Below are 22,085 nucleotides of genomic sequence, written 5' to 3'. Positions count from 1 at the left end.
GAGATACAGCACCTACACAGATACCAGATAAAACAGATCACTGGCTGAGATACAACACCTACACAGATACCAGATAAAACAGATCACTGGCTGAGATACAGCACCTACACAGATACCAGATAAAACAGATCACTGGCTGAGATACAGCACCTACACCGATACAAGATAAAACAGATCACTGGCTGAGATACAGCACCTACAGATACCAGATAAAACAGATCACTGGCTGAGATACAGCACCTACACAGATACCAGATAAAACAGATCACTGGCTGAGATACAGCACCTACACAGATACCAGATAAAACAGATCACTGGCTGAGATACAGCACCTACAGATACAGGGTTCATACACATGTTGACAGATGTAATTTCATGACTTCTCCATGACTAAACAAAATGTCCATGTTCAACAGTTGGTGGTGTCTCTATGTAGATATAGAAAAGTAAGTGTAATGTGGTATCAACACTGGGAAGCTGCTCTCTAATCTTATGTACCATCTCCTGTCATTGATCAAGGCACTTAACCCCCCCAAAGTAGAATACCCGTTAGGCTACTGTATAAAACTCATGTGGTCAACCCTCAGTCAGCAGAGATACTGGGTGGTCAACCCTCAGTCAGCAGAGATACTGGGTGGTCAACCCTCAGTCAGGAGAGATACTGGGTGGTCAACCCTCAGTCAGGAGAGATACTGGGTGGTCAACCCTCAGTCAGGAGAGATACTGGGTGGTCAACCCTCAGTCAGCAGAGATACTGGGTGGTCAACCCTCAGTCAGCAGAGATACTGGGTGGTCAACCCTCAGTCAGCAGAGATACTGGGTGGTCAACCCTCAGTCTGGAGAGATACTGGGTGGTCAACCCTCAGTCAACAGAGATACTGGGTGGTCAACCCTCAGTCAGCAGAGATACTGGGTGGTCAACCCTCAGCCAGCAGAGATACTGGGTGGTCAACCCTCAGTCAGCAGAGATACTGGGTGGTCAACCCTCAGTCAGCAGAGATACTGGGTGGTCAACCCTCAGTCAGCAGAGATACTGGGTGGTCAACCCTCAGTCTGGAGAGATACTGGGTGGTCAACCCTCAGTCAACAGAGATACTGGGTGGTCAACCCTCAGTCAGCAGAGATACTGGGTGGTCAACCCTCAGCCAGCAGAGATACTGGGTGGTCAACCCTCAGTCTGGAGAGATACTGGGTGGTCAACCCTCAGTCTGGAGAGATACTGGGTGGTCAACCCTCAGTCTGGAGATACTGGGTGGTCAACCCTCAGCCAGCAGAGATACTGGGTGGTCAACCGTCAGTCTGGAGATACTGGGTGGTCAACCCTCAGCCAGGAGAGATACTGGGTGGTCAACCCTCAGTCTGGAGAGATACTGGGTGGTCAACCCTCAGTCTGGAGAGATACTGGGTGGTCAACCCTCAGCCAGGAGAGATACTGGGTGGTCAACCCTCAGTCAGCAGAGATACTGGGTGGTCAACCCTCAGTCAGCAGAGATACTGGGTGGTCAACCCTCAGTCAGGAGAGATACTGGGTGGTCAACCCTCAGTCAGGAGAGATACTGGGTGGTCAACCCTCAGTCAGCAGAGATACTGGGTGGTCAACCCTCAGTCAGCAGAGATACTGGGTGGTCAACCCTCAGCCAGGAGAGATACTGGGTGGTCAACCCTCAGCCAGGAGAGATACTGGGTGGTCAACCCTCAGTCAGCAGAGATACTGGGTGGTCAACCCTCAGTCAGCAGAGATACTGGGTGGTCAACCCTCAGCCAGGAGAGATACTGAGTGGTCAACCCTCAGTCTGGAGAGATACTGGGTGGTCAACCCTCAGTCAGCAGAGATACTGGGTGGTCAACCCTCAGCCAGGAGAGATACTGGGTGGTCAACCCTCAGCCAGGAGAGATACTGGGTGGTCAACCCTCAGTCAGCAGAGATACTGGGTGGTCAACCCTCAGCCAGGAGAGATAATGGGTGGTCAACCCTCAGTCTGGAGAGATACTGGGTGGTCAACCCTCAGTCAGCAGAGATACTGGGTGGTCAACCCTCAGCCAGCAGAGATACTGGGTGGTCAACCCTCAGCCAGGAGAGATACTGGGTGGTCAACCCTCAGCCAGGAGAGATACTGAGTGTGCAGGCTTTTGATCAAGCCCTGCTCAAACACATCAATGTGGTTTGTTAGAGGGGGACTGGAATAAAAGCCTGCACACCCATCATCTCTCCTGTAGGACGGTGGACCACCCATTATCTCTCCTGGAGGACGGTGGACCACCCATTATCTATCCTGGAGGACGGCTGACCACCCATTATCTATCCTGGAGGACGGTGGACCACCCATTATCTATCCTGGAGGACGGTGGATCACCCATTATCTATCCTGGAGGACGGTGGATCACCCATTATCTATCCTGGAGGACGGTGGATCACCCATTATCTATCCTGGAGGACGGTGGATCACCCATTATCTATCCTGGAGGACGGTGGATCACCCATTATCTATCCTGGAGGACGGTGGATCACCCATTATCTATCCTGGAGGACGGTGGATCACCCATTATCTATCCTGGAGGACGGTGGACCACCCATTATCTATCCTGGAGGACGGTGGATCACCCATTATCTATCCTGGAGGACGGTGGATCACCCATTATCTATCCTGGAGGACGGTGGATCACCCATTATCTATCCTGGAGGACGGTGGATCACCCATTATCTATCCTGGAGGACGGTGGATCACCCATTATCTATCCTGGAGGACGGTGGATCACCCATTATCTATCCTGGGGGACGGTGGATCACCCATTATCTATCCTGGAGGGCGGTGGACCACCCATTATCTATCCTGGAGGACGGTGGATCACCCATTATCTATCCTGGAGGACGGTGGACCACCCATTATCTATCCTGGAGGACGGTGGATCACCCATTATCTATCCTGGAGGACGGTGGATCACCCATTATCTATCCTGGAGGACGGTGGACCACCCATTATCTATCCTGGAGGACGGTGGACCACCCATTATCTATCCTGGAGGACGGTGGATCACCCATTATCTATCCTGGAGGACGGTGGACCACCGTTGATGTAAAACATTGCAACATTACAACCAAATACACTTTATGCCTTTAGAAATAATTAGCTCATTCAATATATCAAAGATCAAATGGCTATGGTGGCTACACATCGTTTTATTCAACTATAGCAAGTCCATGTTCTTCATGAAATGAACCTTTTCTAGTTCAGTAATTTATCTTAGCTGCCTAAGAAGTTTACTTTGCAGGCTGACTAGCATCTATTGAGTTGCAATGTCCCATACATTGGATGGCCAAATCAACTGGAAGTATCTACAAAACAAGTTTTGAAGCCACAATATTTTTTCCAAAAATTAATGTCCACAATTCACAAATTATTATTTTGATTCACGTGATTCGATTCAATTGAACTGAATACAATGAAGTCAATCATTAGTTTTGTCGAAAATAAATGAATAATACAATTAATCACTGTAGGTGTATATATGCTTGCAGAACAATTCTACCCTTGTTTTTGGAGAAAAAACAATTCTAAACATTTTTCACAAAATGCATATAATTTATAACATCTCAGACACAGTCAAGCACACACACAGATCCTGCATCTCTACCCTTGGAAAGTACAATCAAACAGTCACAATATGCAAACTTACAAATATATATATACTGCTCAAAAAAATAAAGGGAACACTTAAACAACACAATGTAACTCCAAGTCAATCACACTTCTGTGAAATCAAACTGTCCACTTAGGAAGCAACACTGATTGACAATAAATTTCACATGCTATTGTGCAAATGGAATAGACAACAGGTGGAAATTATAGGCAATTAGCAAGACACCCCCAATAAAGGAGTGGTTCTGCAGGTGGTAACCACAGACCACTTCTCAGTTCCTATGCTTCCTGGCTGATGTTTTGGTCACTTTTGAATGCTGGCGGTGCTTTCACTCTAGTGGTAGCATAAGACGGAGTCTACAAACCACACAAGTGGCTCAGGTAGTGCAGCTCATCCAGGATGGCACATCAATGCGAGCTGTGGCAAGAAGGTTTGCTGTGTCTGTCAGCGTAGTGTCCAGAGCATGGAGGCGCTACCAGGAGACAGGCCAGTACATCAGGAGACGTGGAGGAGGCCGTAGGAGGGCAACAACCCAGCAGCAGGACCGCTACCTCAGCCTTTGTGCAAGGAGGAGCAGGGGGAGCACTGCCAGAGCCCTGCAAAATGACCTCCAGCAGGCCACAAATGTGCATGTGTCTGCTCAAACGGTCAGAAACAGACTCCATGAGGGTGGTATGAGGGCCCGACGTCCACAGGTGGGGGTTGTGCTTACAGCCCAACACCGTGCAGGACGTTTGGCATTTGCCAGAGAACACCAAGATTGGCAAATTCGCCACTGGTGCCCTGTGCTCTTCACAGATGAAAGCAGGTTCACACTGAGCACTGTGACAGACGTGACAGAGTCTGGAGACGCCGTGGAGAACGTTCTGCTGCCTGCAACATCCTCCAGCATGACCGGTTTGGCGGTGGGTCAGTCATGGTGTGGGGTGGCATTTCTTTGGGGGGCCGCACAGCCCTCCATGTGCTCGCCAGAGGTAGCCTGACTGCCATTAGGTACCGAGATGAGATCCTCAGACCCCTTGTGAGACCATATGCTGGTGCGGTTGGCCCTGGGTTCCTCCTAATGCAAGACAATGCTAGACCTCATGTGGCTGGAGTGTGTCAGCAGTTCCTGCAAGAGGAAGGCATTGATGCTATGGACTGGCCCGCCCGTTCCCCAGACCTGAATCCAATTGAGCACATCTGGGACATCATGTCTCACTCCATCCACCAACGCCACGTTGCACCACAGACTGTCCAGGAGTTGGCGGATGCTTTAGTCCAGGTCTGGGAGGAGATCCCTCAGGAGACCATCTGCCACCTCATCAGGAGCATGCCCAGGCGTTGTAGGGAGGTCATACAGGCACGTGGAGGCCACACACACTACTGAGCCTCATTTTGACTAGTTTTAAGGACATTACATCAAAGTTGGATCAGCCTGTAGTGTGGTTTTCCACTTTAATTTTGAGTGTGACTCCAAATCCAGACCTCCATGGGTTGATAAATTGGATTACCATTGATTATTTTTGTGTGATTTTGTTGTCAGCACATTCAACTATGTAAAGAAAAAAGTATTTAATAAGATTATTTCATTCATTCAGATCTAGGATGTGTTGTTTAAGTGTTCCCTTTATTTTTTTGAGCAGTGTATATAGTGTAGTTAATCAGTGTAATATATAGTGTAATATCTAGTGTAGATATCTATATATACATACCTCCATACTTCCATTAATTTGTATGGGTTACCTTCAGTATATATACTACCGTATTAGATAAAGGGAACCTGAGTTTACAAATAACAAAAAAAGTACTTATTTAATTACCAAAGTTATGCAACACTCCCCTGTGTGAAAAAGTAATTCCCAATAATACTCAATAACTGGTTGAACCACCTTTATCTGTAATGACTCCAACCAAACACTTCCTGTAGTTGTTGATCTAACAGCAGCATGGTAGAGTGTCTAGTGTTGGTTACCAATCTAACAGCAGCATGGTAGAGTGTCTAGTGTTGGTTACCAATCTAACAGCAGCATGGTAGAGTGTCTAGTGTTGGTTACCAATCTAACAGCAGCATGGTAGAGTGTCTAGTGTTGGTTACCAATCTAACAGCAGCATGGTAGAGTGTCTAGTGTTGGTTACCAGTCTAACAGCAGCATGGTAGAGTGTCTAGTGTTGGTTACCAATCTAACAGCAGCATGGTAGAGTGTCTAGTGTTGGTTACCAATCTAACAGCAGCATGGTAGAGTGTCTAGTGTTGGTTACCAATCTAACAGCAGCATGGTAGAGTGTCTAGTGTTGGTTACCAATCTAACAGCAGCATGGTAGAGTGTCTAGTGTTGGTTACCAGTCTAACAGCAGCATGGTAGAGTGTCTAGTGTTGGTTACCAATCTAACAGCAGCATGGTAGAGTGTCTAGTGTTGGTTACCAATCTAACAGCAGCATGGTAGAGTGTCTAGTGTTGGTTACCAATCTAACAGCAGCATGGTAGAGTGTCTAGTGTTGGTTACCAATCTAACAGCAGCATGGTAGAGTGTCTAGTGTTGGTTACCAATCTAACAGCAGCATGGTGGAGTGTCTAGTGTTGGTTACCAATCTAACAGCAGCATGGTAGAGTGGCTAGTGTCTATATACAGTCATACAGTGGTGTTAAAATCCCAACCCTCCCCTGATACATCCCCTCTGAGCCCACCCCTCTCTTTATCCAAGTCTTGTTTAGTCTGATGTCTCTGAGTCCACTCCTCTCTTTATCCATGTAAAACCCCGTTGGGATGAAATGGAAAGCGAGCCAGGCCTAATCGCCCAACATCAGTGCCTGACCTCGTGGTTGGATTGGAAGAAAGTCCCCACAACAATGTTCCATCATCTAGTGGAAAGCCTTCCCAGAATAGTGGAGGCTGTTATAGCAGCAAAGGGGGACCAACTCCATGATTTTGGAATGACATGTTCGATGAGCAGGTGTCCACAAACCTTTGGTAATGTAGTGTATTTCCATGTATTATAATGATGATTAAAGTACATCCCTACTTGATGACATCACCTCTAGTGGCTTGTTTTGATAAGTGACTATCTGAGGCAGGGTTGATGAGCAGGTAGTGATGATGCTGGTTTTGATAAGTGACTATCTGAGGCAGGGTTGATGAGCAGGTAGTGATGATGCTGGTTTTGATAAGTGACTATCTGAGGCAGGGTTGATGAGCAGCTAGTGATGATGCTGGTTTTGATAAGTGACTATCTGAGGCAGGGTTGATGAGCAGGTAGTGATGATGCTGGTTTTGATAAGTGACTATCTGAGGCAGGGTTGATGAGCAGGTAGTGATGATGCTGGTTTTGATAAGTGACTATCTGAGGCAGGGTTGATGAGCAGGTAGTGATGATGCTGGTTTTGATAAGTGACTATCTGAGGCTGGGTTGATGAGCAGGTAGTGATGATGCTGGTTTTGATAAGTGACTATCTGAGGCAGGGTTGATGAGCAGGTAGTGATGATGCTGGTTTTGATAAGTGACTATCTGAGGCAGGGTTGATGAGCAGGTAGTGATGATGCTGGTTTTGATAAGTGACTATCTGAGGCAGGGTTGATGAGCAGGTAGTGATGATGCTGGTTTTGATAAGTGACTGAGGCAGGGTTGATGAGCAGGTAGTGGTGATGCTGGTTTTGATAAGTGACTATCTGAGGCAGGGTTGATGAGCAGGTAGTGATGATGCTGGTTTTGATAAGTGACTGAGGCAGGGTTGATGAGCAGGTAGTGGTGATGCTGGTTTTGATAAGTGACTATCTGAGGCAGGGTTGATGAGCAGGTAGTGATGATGCTGGTTTTGATAAGTGACTATCTGAGGCAGGGTTGATGAGCAGGTAGTGATGATGCTGGTTTTGATAAGTGACTATCTGAGGCAGGGTTGATGAGCAGGTAGTGATGATGCTGGTTTTGATAAGTGACTATCTGAGGCAGGGTTGATGAGCAGGTAGTGATGATGCTGGTTTTGATAAGTGACTATCTGAGGCAGGGTTGATGAGCAGGTAGTGATGATGCTGGTTTTGATAAGTGACTATCTGAGGCAGGGTTGATGAGCAGGTAGTGATGATGCTGGTTTTGATAAGTGACTATCTGAGGCAGGGTTGATGAGCAGGTAGTGATGATGCTGGTTTTGATAAGTGACTATCTGAGGCAGGGTTGATGAGCAGGTAGTGATGATGCTGGTTTTGATAAGTGACTATCTGAGGCAGGGTTGATGAGCAGGTAGTGATGATGCTGGTTTTGATAAGTGACTATCTGAGGCAGGGTTGATGAGCAGGTAGTGATGATGCTGGTTTTGATAAGTGACTATCTGAGGCAGGGTTGATGAGCAGCTAGTGATGATGCTGGTTTTGATAAGTGACTATCTGAGGCAGGGTTGATGAGCAGGTAGTGATGATGCTGGTTTTGATAAGTGACTATCTGAGGCAGGGTTGATGAGCAGGTAGTGATGATGCTGGTTTTGATAAGTGACTATCTGAGGCAGGGTTGATGAGCAGGTAGTGGTGATGCTGGTTTTGATAAGTGACTATCTGAGGCAGGGTTGATGAGCAGGGAGTGATGATGCTGGTTTTGATAAGTGACTATCTGAGGCAGGGTTGATGAGCAGGGAGTGATGATGCTGGTTTTGATAAGTGACTATCTGAGGCAGGGGTTGATGAGCAGCTAGTGATGATGCTGGTTTTGATAAGTGACTATCTGAGGCAGGGTTGATGAGCAGGTAGTGATGATGCTGGTTTTGATAAGTGACTATCTGAGGCAGGGTTGATGAGCAGGTAGTGATGATGCTGGTTTTGATAAGTGACTATCTGAGGCAGGGTTGATGAGCAGGTAGTGATGATGCTGGTTTTGATAAGTGACTATCTGAGGCAGGGTTGATGAGCAGGTAGTGATGATGCTGGTTTTGATAAGTGACTATCTGAGGCAGGGTTGATGAGCAGGTAGTGATGATGCTGGTTTTGATAAGTGACTATCTGAGGCAGGGTTGATGAGCAGGTAGTGATGATGCTGGTTTTGATAAGTGACTATCTGAGGCAGGGTTGATGAGCAGGTAGTGGTGATGCTGGTTTTGATAAGTGACTATCTGAGGCAGGGTTGATGAGCAGGGAGTGATGATGCTGGTTTTGATAAGTGACTATCTGAGGCAGGGTTGATGAGCAGGGAGTGATGATGCTGGTTTTGATAAGTGACTATCTGAGGCAGGGTTGATGAGCAGCTAGTGATGATGCTGGTTTTGATAAGTGACTATCTGAGGCAGGGTTGATGAGCAGGTAGTGATGATGCTGGTTTTGATAAGTGACTATCTGAGGCAGGGTTGATGAGCAGGGTAGTGATGATGCTGGTTTTGATAAGTGACTATCTGAGGCAGGGTTGATGAGCAGGTAGTGATGATGCTGGTTTTGATAAGTGACTATCTGAGGCAGGGTTGATGAGCAGGTAGTGATGATGCTGGTTTTGATAAGTGACTATCTGAGGCAGGGTTGATGAGCAGGTAGTGGTGATGCTGGTTTTGATAAGTGACTATCTGAGGCAGGGTTGATGAGCAGGTAGTGATGATGCTGGTTTTGATAAGTGACTATCTGAGGCAGGGTTGATGAGCAGGTAGTGATGATGCTGGTTTTGATAAGTGACTATCTGAGGCAGGGTTGATGAGCAGGTAGTGATGATGCTGGTTTTGATAAGTGACTATCTGAGGCAGGGTTGATGAGCAGCTAGTGATGATGCTGGTTTTGATAAGTGACTATCTGAGGCAGGGTTGATGAGCAGGTAGTGATGATGCTGGTTTTGATAAGTGACTATCTGAGGCAGGGTTGATGAGCAGGTAGTGATGATGCTGGTTTTGATAAGTGACTATCTGAGGCAGGGTTGATGAGCAGGTAGTGATGATGCTGGTTTTGATAAGTGACTATCTGAGGCAGGGTTGATGAGCAGGTAGTGATGATGCTGGTTTTGATAAGTGACTATCTGAGGCAGGGTTGATGAGCAGGTAGTGATGATGCTGGTTTTGATAAGTGACTATCTGAGGCAGGGTTGATGAGCAGCTAGTGATGATGCTGGTTTTGATAAGTGACTATCTGAGGCAGGGTTGATGAGCAGGTAGTGATGATGCTGGTTTTGATAAGTGACTATCTGAGGCAGGGTTGCTTTCTTGATCATGACCATTAGTTAGATTTTCTCTGCATTTAGGACCAATTTGATCTGAAAGAGGTGATGATGACAACAAACACTTCCTGCTATTTGAGAAATACCTAATCAACAACATTAAACACTTCCTGATCTAGTGTGGGATCAGGGTTATAGATGATGTCTCATCTTCATAGATGGACCTTTCATCAGCAATGGTTTCACACAAGTTATTTACACAGATAGTGAACAATAATGGCCCAAGAACAGAACCCTGCAGCACTCCAGTATTAACAGAAAGATGGTCAGAAGTCATGAACAGAACCCTGCAGCACTCCAGTATTAACAGAAAGATGGTCAGAAGTCATGAACAGAACCCTGCAGCACTCCAGTATTAACAGAAAGATGGTCAGAAGTCATGAACAGAACCCTGCAGCACTCCAGTATTAACAGAAAGATGGTCAGAAGTCATGAACAGAACCCTGCAGCACTCCAGTATTAACAGAAAGATGGTCAGAAGTCATGAACAGAACCCTGCAGCACTCCAGTATTAACAGAAAGATGGTCAGAAGTCATGAACAGAACCCTGCAGCACTCCAGTATTAACAGAAAGATGGTCAGAAGTCATGAACAGAACCCTGCAGCACTCCAGTATTAACAGAAAGATGGTCAGAAGTCATGAACAGAACCCTGCAGCACTCCAGTATTAACAGAAAGATGGTCAGAAGTCATGAACAGAACCCTGCAGCACTCCAGTATTAACAGAAAGATGGTCAGAAGTCATGAACAGAACCCTGCAGCACTCCAGTATTAACAGAAAGATGGTCAGAAGTCATGTCATCAACCTGAATACATTGTGATGTAACACTGAGATAATCATTAAACCAGCAACAGCTTTACTTGAAAAACATCAATAATTCACTGTGTCAAAAGCCTTGGACAAATCAATTAACAAAGCAGCACAATGCTGTTGACTATACAATACCTTCTCTATAGTATGTATTACTATCAGTACATAGTAACTACTGTGAGTCAACAGCAGGTAGTAGGAATATTAGGACACTACAGCAGGTAGCAGGAATATTAGGACACAGCAGTGTGACAGTGTGGGAGGTTTTGATGTGTGAGGAGTGTGTTGTAAAGGCTGTGTGCTGAGCAGCTGAATACATGATCTATAACAGAGGAAGGACTGATGAGGGAGGAAGACCAGCTGAATACATGATCTATAACAGAGGGAGGAAGACCAGCTGAATACATGATCTATAACAGAGGAAGGACTGATGAGGGAGGAAGACCAGCTGAATACATGATCTATAACAGAGGGAGGAAGACCAGCTGAATACATGATCTATAACAGAGGAAGGAAGACCAGCTGAATACATGATCTATAACAGAGGGAGGAACGATGAGGGAGGAAGACCAGCTGAATACATGATCTATAACAGAGGAAGGAATGATGAGAGAGGAAGACCAGCTGAATACATGATCTATAACAGAGGAAGGAAGACCAGCTGAATACATGATCTATAACAGAGGAAGGAAGACCAGCTGAATACATGATCTATAACAGAGGAAGGAATGATGAGGGAGGAAGACATGTTGATATTTTAGCAGCCAATCATTTAGCCAGATTTACCAATACAACCTCTGATCACATCTCCAGTATTCATGACTCACCAACAAGGAGTTGAACGGTGGTTTCCTTCACCTGGCTGGTCAGTGTTGGAATGAAGCACATATAGCTTCCAGCATCAGAGAGAGTAACTCTGGTCAGCTTTAAGGAGACGTTGCCGTTCTTCAGTTCTTCATTAAACATTGATGTCCTTCCCCTGTAGGATGGAGACTGGTCCTCATTGGAGTCTCGACCATCACGGTAAAGATGGACGTTTTCTGTTGTCAGGTTCAATCTTGTCCACCTCACTATCATGGTCTCAGCACTGGCTTTGGGTTTCAGGGAACATGGTAGAATGATGTCATCACCAGCTAAGGCATCGACTGGGTCAGCCGGTCCAACAACCTGAACCTCAGACGACCCTGGAGAAAAACAGATGACACCCAGTTAAAGATACCTGGTAACTTCCTGTTGTTCCATGGATTCTAGCTAGAGGTCGACCGATTAATCGGAATGGCCGATTAATTAGGGCCGATTTCAAGTTTTCATAACAATTGGAAATCGGTATTTTTGGACGCCGATTTGGCCCATTTTTTTTTTATACCTTTATTTAACTAGGCAAGTCAGTTAAGAACACATTCTTAATTTCAATGACAGCCTAGGAACAGTGGGTTAACTGCCTTGTTCAGGGGCAGAACGACAGATTTTTACCTTGTCAGCTCAGGGATTCAATCTTGCAACCTTACGGTTAACTAGTCCAACGCTCTAACCACCTGCTTTACATTGCACTCCACGAGGAGCCTGCCTGTTACGCGAATGCAGTAAGAAGCCAAGGTAAGTTGCTAGCTAGCATTAAACTTATCTTATAAAAAACAATCAATCAATCATAATCACTAGTTAACTACACATGGTTGATGATATTAATAGTTTATCTAGCCTGTCCTGCGTTGCATATAATCGCTTAGGTACACGTTGCTCCAACCATAAACATCAATGCCTTTCTTTAAAATCAATACACAAGTATATATTTTTAAACCTGCATATTTAGTTAATATTGCCTGCTAACATGAATTTCTTTAAACTAGGGAAAATGTGTCACTTCTCTTGCAAACAGAGTCAGGGTAAATGCAGCAGTTTGGGCCGCCTGGCTCGTTGCGAACTGTGAAGACTATTTCTTCCTAACAAAGACAGCAGACTTCTCCAAACGGGGGATGATTTAACAAAAGTGCATTTGCGAAAAAATCCCAATCGTTGCACGACTGTACCTAACCATAAACATCAATGCCTTTCTTTAAAATCAATACACAGAAGTATATATTTTTAAACCTGCATATTTAGCTAAAAGAAATCCAGGTTAATAGGCAATATTAACCAAGTGAAATTGTGTCATTTTGCGTTCATTGCACGCAGAGTCAGGGTATATGCAACAGTTTGGGCCGCCTGGCTCGTTGCGAACTAATTTGCCAGAATTGTACTTAATTATGACATAACATTGAAGGTTGTGCAATGTAACAGGAATAACGTTTTGTTTTCGAGATGATAGTTATCGGATTCGACCATATTAATGACCTAAGGCTCGTATTTCTGTGTGTTATTATGTTATAATTAAGTCTATGATTTGATAGAGCAGTCTGACTGAGCGATGGTAGGCAGCACCAGGCTCGTAAGCATTCATTCAAAATAGCACTTTCGTGCGTTTTGCCAGCAGCCCTTCACAATGCATTGCGCTGTTTATGACTTCAAGCCTGTCAACTCCCAAGATGAGGCTGGTGTAACCCATGTGAAATGACTAGCTAGTTAGCCGGGTGCGCGCTAATAGCGTTTCAAACGTCACTTGCTCTGCATGGGTAACGCTGCTTCGAGGGTGGCTTTTGTCGATGTGTTCCTGGTTTGAGCCCAGGTAGGAGTGAGGAGAGGGACGGAAGCTATACTGTTACACTGGCAATACTAAAGTGCCTATAAGAACATCCAATAGTCAAAAGTATATGAAATACAAATGGTATAGAGAGAAATAGTCCTATAATTCCTATAATAACTACAACCTAAAACATCTTACCTGGGAATATTGAAGACTCATGTTAAAAGGAACCACCAGCTTTCATATGTTCTCATGTTCTGAGCAAGGAACTTAAACGTTAGCTTTATTGCACTTTTACTTTCTTCTCTAACACTTTGTTTTTGCATTATTTAAACCAAATTGAACATGTTTCATTATTTATTTGAGGCTAAATTGATGTTATTGATGTATTATATTAAGTTAAAATAAGTGTTCATTCAGTATTGTTGTAATTGTCATTATTACAAATAAATAAAAGTAAAAAAAATCAGCCGATTAATCGGTATCGGGTTTTTTTGGTCCTCCAATAAAGGGTATCGGTATCGGCGTTGAAAAATCATAATTCTGGCTATTATGACACCATTCACTCCTATGTGAAGACTCAATAGTGAATTGAAGTCAAATGAAGTCAGTTAAGATGGCGTCTCATGTGGGAGATTTATGCAGACATAACATGCAGGCTGTTTCAGCTACTCCAGGAAGAGACGTTGCAGGCTAGCTCAGTGCTGCCCCCTCTCATTAAGTAACTCAAGTTGAAGGCCAACCGGGGTACTGCAGGCTGCCATTAGAAACTATACACTGAGTTAACAAAGCATTATGAACACCAGCTCTTTCATTGGCTGCCGAAAGACTCAGTTAGGACTAGGACCGGACCGGCTGTCAGACCCTGGCCAACATTAACTTAACCCTTGTTCCAAAACCTTCATTATTTCGACCTGGCGTGTCTACTCTTTCTTGGCTTTAGCCATATTTATGACTCAAAAGATCGTAAAACGTCTTCTCTTTTTAGTCATAAACATGACTACTTCCTTTAGTTCCTTTAGCAGCTCACATATCACTGCACCTGTACATAGCCCATCTATAATTTAGCCCAAACAACTACCTCTTCCCCTACTGTATTTATTTTATTTTGCTCCTTTGCACCCCATTATCTCTATTTCTACTTTGCACTTTCTTCTACTACAAATCTACCATTCCAGTGTTTTACTTGATATATTGTATTTACTTCGCCACCATGACCTTTTTATTGCCTTTACCTCCCTTATCTCACCTCATTTGCTCACATTGTATATAGACTTATTTTTCTACTGTATTATTGACTGTACGTTTGTTTTACTCCATGTGTAACTCTGTGTTGTTATATGTGTCGAACTGCTATGCTTTATCTTGGCCAGGTCGCAGTTGTAAATGAGAACTTGTTCTCAACTTGCCTACATGGTTAAATAAAGGTGAAATAAAATAAATAAACAAAATAAATAAATAATAGTTCCTACTTTGTGCGCATACCACGGACGGACACTATTTTCACGCGACTTCGATATAGCTACGATTTTTGGGAGAGCATTTTCAATAACCATTACCTTTTTCCAAAACTTAACTAATTCTCCTAACCTACTTTCGTAACAGTCCCTTCCGTATGTTAGTATTGTGTAAATAGTGTTTGTCTACCAGACACCCTACAGCACCACCACACCCCAAACTGTCCTGTCTGATCAGACAACACAGCGGCGACAAGACATCTACATTTCCTGCACTTGAATTCGCCCCGTTTCTTTCTTGTTAATATTATGTTCAGATAATAAAATAGCCTACAGGATAAATAATGAAGGAATAATGTTGTGTCCTACCTGTTGTTATCAATGAAACACTGATGAACAGAATCCCTAAACACCAGACCGCCGAGGTCGGAAAGGTCTTCATTTCACTACAAAACAAGTCTGACTCCAAGGTAAAGCGGTTTGTAACTGGTGAATAAAACTATTAGGAGTTTAGAAAAATAAACCAAAACAGTCCAAAGGCTAATTTATCAACGAACAGAATGTAACACGACGTCTTTTCCACTTTACACTTTACTTTCACTTTCACTTACAGTACTTCTAGTTGCATATCATCTCGCGATATCTAGTTCCATCTAGTGTTCTCATATGGACGTTAACTTCATGTCATCTCGCGATATCTTGCTCCATCTAGTGTTCTCATATGGACGTTAACTTCATGTCATCTCGCGATATCTAGCTCAGTCTAGTGTTCTGATATGGACATTAACTTCATGTCATCTCGCGATATCTAGCTCCATCTAGTGCTCTGATATGGACATTAACTTCATGTCATCTCGCGATATCTAGCTCCATCTAGTGTTCTGATATGGACATTAACTTCATGTCAAATGTCCTAAAAACAAACGCGCACAAATGTGAATTGTGAAATAAATGTGACAACAACTAGGCTGTAGTAAATATTTCAACTAGTAACAACTTACGATGTGAAACGACCCAAGAACATTGATCATATAAAATATATGTGATATTCACTGTCAGTTGTTGACTAGTTAGACAGGTGTGAGCCGTATGGCAGAAATTACACTAATTTAATCAGAGAGGAAGGTAGAGTTATCACCATGTTGCTGCATGATACTTATCTAATGATTCAGGAATAATTCACTATTACAGATATACTATACTATTAGAGATATACTATATGTACATGTGGACACCCCTTCAAATGAGTGGATTCTATTTCAGCCACACCCGTTGCTGACAGATATATAAAATCATGCACACAGCCATGCAATCTCCATTGACAAACATTGGCAGTAGAATGGCCTTACTGAAGAGCTCAGTGACTTTCAATGTGGCACGGTCATATGATGCCACCTTTCCAACAAGTCGGTTAGTCAAATTTCTGCCCTGCTAGAGCTGCCCCGGTCAACTGTAAGTGGTGTTATTGTGAAGTGGAAACGTCTAGGAGCAACAACGGCTCAGCCGCGAAGTGGTAGGCCACACAAGCTCACAGAACGGGACCACCGAGTGCTGAAGCACGTGCCGTGTAAAAATTGTCTGTCCTCAGTTGCAACATTCATTACCGAGTTTCAGGGGGGAAGTAACGAATTACAACTTCCTGTAATTGAGTAGCTTTCTGTGTACTTTTTTGAGTATTTTTCAAAGGTTGGTACTTTCACTTTTATTTAAGTACACTTTGAATGAAGTAAAGTACTTAAGTACATTTTCAAAACCATCCATTACAGAGTACAATCTAGAAAAAGGATACACATCAAGATGTTGTAAATATATTTTATCGCCATGAATTGCGTTTGTTGTGTAGGCTATGTAATGTAGCTAAATGTTGCTATTAGCCCGTTGCATTGCATTTAATATAACATAATGCTAACGTTAGCTAACTCACCCTGTTGCTAGCTAGTTAGAAGCTAACCCAGACCAACGCCTTTACCCAGCTGAAGGAACTTTAAGCTGTAGTGCGGGCTAGTACCGCATTGACATTATGATAGTAGCTAGTCATCCCCATAAGGTAAGTTGTTGGGGATAGCTAAAAGGGAAATGAATGAACTTGTGAATATAAAATAGATAAATCATTTTGAGACCTGGGATTTTTAGGTATGTGCATTATCTTTTTTTGGGTTGCTATTATCTAGCTATATCTGGTTGGATCACTGAGTTTCCAATAATAGCCCAAAATCATGTTTGGTAAAACTATAGTTCTTATAACTGGGGAAAATAAAATAATATTCCCAAACATCCGTATGACATTATTGAAAACATGCTGTAATTTCTAAATGGTTCATTCATTTGATATGAATAAAACACCTTCTTATAGCTGACAGTCTGCACTTTAACTCCATTGTATCTTTTAAAATCCAATGTGCTGGACTACAGAGCCAAAACAAAAATGTTGTCATTTCCCAAATACGTACAGATTGCACATTATGTGCTGGTTTATGTTAATTTGTATAAAACCAAACTGGTCAAGCTATATTCTGTTTGGGATAGGGGGCAGTATTTTCACGCCCGAATGAAAAAACACGTACCCGATTTAAACTGGTTACTACTCTTGCCCAGAAACGAGAATATGCATATTATTAGTAGATTTGGATAGAAAACACTCTAAAGTTTCTAAAACAGTTTGAATGGTGTCTGTGAGTATAACAGAACTCATATGACAGGCAAAAACCTGAGAAGATTCCAAGCAGGAAGTGGCCTGTCTGCGAATTTGTAGTCCTTCTTTTGCTTCTCTATCGAAACTACAGTATCTGTGCTGTTACGTAGCACTTTCTAAGGCTTCCATTGGCTCTCTAAAGCCGTCAGAAAGCGGATTGAGGCGTCTCCTGTCTCTGGGCAGAGTATGGTAGCTCAGTTTGGCAGTGGTCTGCCTGGTGACTAAGAGATTGGAGATGCGCATTCACGAGACCACGCTGGTTTTTTTTTCCTCTTTGAATGAATACACTATTGTCCGGTTGGAATATTATCGCTATTTTATGAGAAAAATACCATAAAAATAGATTTTAAACAGCGTTTGACATGCTTCTAAATGCGGAAAGGAACATTCAGAAGTGTTTTGTCTCGATATGCGCTTGCGCGTTTCCCTTTGGATAGTGACCTGAACGCACAAACAAAACGGAGGTATTTGTACATAACTATGGATTATTTGGAACAAAAACAACATTTCTTGTGGAAGTAGCAGTCCTGGGAGTGCATTCTGACGAAGATCAGCAAAGGTAATACCATTTTTCTAATAGTAATTCTGAGTTTAGTGTGCCCCGACGTTGGCGGGTGTCAAAATAGCTAGCCGTGATGGCTAAGCTATGTACTCAGAATATTGTAAAATGTGCTTTCGCCGAAAAGCTATTTTAAAATCTGACATAGCGATTGCATAAAGGAGTTCTGTATCTATAATTCTTAAAATAATTGTTATGTATTTTGTCAACGTTTATGATGACTAATTTAGTAAATTCACCGGAAGTTTTTGGTGGGAATGCATGTTCTGAACATCACATGCTAATGTAAAAAGCTGTTTTTGGATATAAATATGAACTTGATTGAACAAAACATGCATGTATTGTATAACATAATGTCCTTGGAGTGTCATCTGATGAAGATCGTCAAAGGTTAGTGCTTAATTTAGCTGTGTTTTGGGTTTATGTGACATATATGCTTGCTTGGAAAATGGCTGTGTGATTGTTTTTGGCTATGTACTCTCCTCACATAATCTAATGTTTTGCTTTCGCTGTAAAGCCTTTTTGAAATCAGACAATATGGTTAGATTAACGAGAGTCTTGTCTTTAAAATGGTTTAAAATAGTCGTATGTTTGAAAAATTGAAATTATTGCATTTTTGAGTTTTTTTGTATTTCGCGCTACGTTCTTCCATTGGATATTTGGCGAGGCGTTCCGCTAGCGGAACGTCTAGATGCAAGAGGATTTAAATCATGACAAACTACAATATTTTCACCTCTGCAACCACAAACAAGCAAACCAAGGAACCAAAGCAGACAGTGGATTAAACTTCATCAAAGCATTCAATGTTTTTGGTGAGCAGAGCCAGGCAGTCGAGTCAGTCGACCGAGACTTAGATGTTGAAGAGGCAGCAGAGCAGGTTGAATACCAAGACACCTATTCCATCCTGGAAAATGACAGTGGCTATATATATATAGTATATATAGTATATAGTATATATATATATATATATATATAGAATATCAACTCCCTCAGCATCAACGGTGTGCATGTCACCTGCTGAACCTCATTGCAAGAACAAATTCTGCGTTGGCAGAAACAAAGAGGTTGCCCAAGTCGTCTTTTGCCAAATGCCAAGCCATGTGAGGATCACACGTATCATACAAGAGAAGGGGGGATGCCATAAGAAATGTATGTGAGGAATTAACAGTGAAAATGTGAGTAGCAATTCTTTGAATCAATGTAATGTTTTCCTATTACAGTAATATTTATTTATTGTCCATGAAATGTTATAATTCTAAGAGGTATTACCTCTTTTTCAGCCCGTCAGAAATGTCCTTGAATGAGTATTGCAAAGTAATGAAGCCTTTGGTCTCAGCTTTGAACATTCTACAGTCTGAGACCAACACGCATATGGGGTGGCTGCTGCCAGTGATCTTCTTACTAAAAACTAAACCTCAAAGGCTGGAAGCATCTTGCCAAATGTGCCTACCAGTTATCAGAGCCATTCAGAACGGTCTAGAAAAAGCGCTTTGGAGAAATGATGGAGGAGCTTATTGCTGCTGCAATGCTTCTGCCAAAGTTCAAGACGTCTGGGACTGACAAAGCTGATGTCATCACAGTCTGTATGATTTCTTTACTCCAAGAGGTTTTAATTGTCCATATGATGATATCTTTTAGTCTTTGACTCTTTAATTGTTTTTTTGTTATGTTTTTATTTTTTTCATTATTTACAGGTGCTGGACAATAAACTTTGCATATACAGTTGAAGTTGGAAGTTTACATACAGTTTGGAGTCATTAAAGGTTGAGACCGAGTCTGCGTCTCTCACATGGATAGGCAGACCATTCTATAAAAATAGAGCTCTATAGGAGAAAGCCCTGCCTCTAGCTGTTTGATTAGAAATTCTAGGGACAGTAAGGAGGCCTATGTCTTGTGACCATAGCAAACGTGTAGGTATGTACGGCAGGACTAAATTGGAAAGATAGATAGGCCCATGTAATGCTTTGTAGGTTAGCAGTAAAACCTTGAAATCAGCCCTTGCCTTAACAGGAAGTCGTTGTAGGGAGGCTAGCACTGGAGTAATATGACCAAATTCTTTGGTTATAGTCAAGATTCTAGCAGCCGTGTTTAGCACTAACTGAAGTTTATTTAGTGCTTTATCCGGGTAGCCGGAAAGTAGAGCATTGCAGTAGTCTAACCTAGAAGTGACAAAAGCATGGATTCATTTTTCTGCATCATTTTTGGACAGAAAGTTTCTGATTTTTGCAATGTTACGTAGATGGAAAAAAGCTGTCCTTGAAACAGTCTTGATATGTTCGTCAAAAGAGAGATCAGGGTCCAGAGTAATGCCGAGGTCCTTCACAGTTTTATTTGAGACGACTGTACAACCATCAAGATTAATTGTCAGATTTAACAGAAGATCTCTTTGTTTCTTGGGACCTAGAACTAGCATCTTTGTTTTGTCCGAGTTTAAAAGTTGAACATTTGCAGCCATCCAATTCCTTATGTCTGAAACACAGGCTTCCAGGGAGGACAATTTTGGGGCTTCGCCATGTTTCATCGAAATGTAAAGCCGTGTATCATCCGCATAGCAGTGAAAGTTTCCGAATGACATCACCAAGAGGTAAAATATATAGTGAAAACTAGAGGTCGACCGTTTAATCGGAATGGCCGATTAATTAGGGCCGATTTCAAGTTTTCATAACAATCGGAAAACTGTATTTTTGGACACCAATTTGGCAGATTTTTATTTATTTATTATTTTGTATTATGTTTTACAGACCTTTATTTAACTAGGCAAGTCAGTTAAGAACACATTCTTATTTTCAATGACGGCCTAGGAACGGTGGGTTAACTGCCTTGTTCAGGGGCAGAACGACAGATTTTTACCTTGTCAGCTCGGGGATTCAATCTTGCAACCTTACGGTTAATTAGTCCAACGCTCTAACCACCTGCTTTACATTGCACTCCACGAGGAGCCTGCCTGTTACGTGAATGCAGTAAGAAGCCAAGGTAAGTTGCTAGCTAGCATTAAACTTATCTTATGAAAAACAATCAATCAATCATAATCACTAGTTAACTACACATGGTTGATGATATTAATAGTTTATCTAGCCTGTCCTGCGTTGCATATAATCAATGCAGTGTGCATTCGTGAAAAAGGACTGTCGTTGCTCCAATGTGTACCTAACTATAAACATCAATACAGGAAAAACTCATCATAAACGTTGAAAAAATAAACAACTGATATTTAAAGAATTACAGATAAACTTCTCCTTAATCTGTGTCAGAATTCAAAAAAACTTTACAGCGAAAACACACTTTGCAATAATCTGAGTACGCTCAGACACCAAACTAAACCCACCATTTTGTGGCGTCAACAAATCTCAGAAATAGTATTATAAATATTCCTTTACCTTTGATGATCTTCATCAGAATGCACTCCCAGGAATCCCAGTTCCACAATAAATGTTGTTTTGTTCGATAAAGTCTATAATTTATGTCCAAAAACCTCCTTTTTGTTCGCGCAATTGGTCGAGTACTCCAAATGCGCTGTGCTCGCGCATTAATTTCAGACGAAAAGTCAAAAAAGTTATATTTACCTTCGTAGAAACATGTCAAACGATGTATAGCGTCAATCTTTAGGGTGTTTTTAACATAAATCTTCCATAATATTCCAACCTGACGATAACAATGACTTCATAAATGAAAAGGTACTCAGGTCGCTCTCTCGGCTGCGCGTGTGACTAAGCTCGTGCCTTATTTTGGGATACCTGACTCCAGGACCTGTTATCTCTCTATATATACAGTAGAAGCATGAAACAACGTTCCAAAGACTGTTGACATCTAGTGGAAGCCGTAGGAAGTGCACAATGAACCCTAAGTCACTGTATGTTAGTTAGGCAATCACTTGAAAAAACTACAAGCCTCAGATTTCCCACTTCCTGGTTGGATTGTTCTCAGGTTTTTGCCTGCCATATGAGTTCTGTTATACTCACAGACATCATTAAAACAGTTTTAGAAACTTCAGAGTGTTTTCTATCCAAATCTACGAATAATATGCATATCCTACCTTCTGGGCCTGAATCGTAGGCAGTTTACTACGGGCATGCTTTTCATCCGGATGTCAAAATACTGCCCCCTACCCTAGAAAAGTTAAACCTGTTTTATGAATGCCTTTAGGAGGGTGCAA

At 42.6% G+C, this 22,085-nt stretch overlaps 1 protein-coding gene across 13 annotated transcripts in view; it reads right to left on the bottom strand.

Moving 5' to 3' along the window:
* LOC106596219 (butyrophilin subfamily 3 member A2) overlaps positions 1-15,302 on the bottom strand; it is an 80,965-nt gene extending 65,663 nt beyond the window's left edge. For all 13 annotated transcript variants that reach the window (XM_045711775.1, XM_045711774.1, XM_045711777.1 and 10 more), the window contains exons 1-2: positions 15,051-15,302; positions 11,432-11,788 (exon numbers count right to left, since the gene is read on the bottom strand). In XM_045711775.1, coding sequence (XP_045567731.1) covers positions 11,432-11,788; positions 15,051-15,123 — 430 coding nt within the window. In that variant the 5' untranslated portion in view covers positions 15,124-15,302. The remainder of the gene's footprint in view (positions 1-11,431; positions 11,789-15,050) is intronic.
* Between the last annotated feature and the right edge of the window lie 6,783 nt (positions 15,303-22,085).

The sequence above is a fragment of the Salmo salar genome, unplaced genomic scaffold, assembly GCF_905237065.1.
Source record: "Salmo salar unplaced genomic scaffold, Ssal_v3.1, whole genome shotgun sequence".
Taxonomy (NCBI): domain Eukaryota; kingdom Metazoa; phylum Chordata; class Actinopteri; order Salmoniformes; family Salmonidae; genus Salmo; species Salmo salar.
The sequence above is the reverse complement of the archived record's forward strand: the minus strand, read 5'-3'. Positions and strand labels throughout refer to the sequence as shown.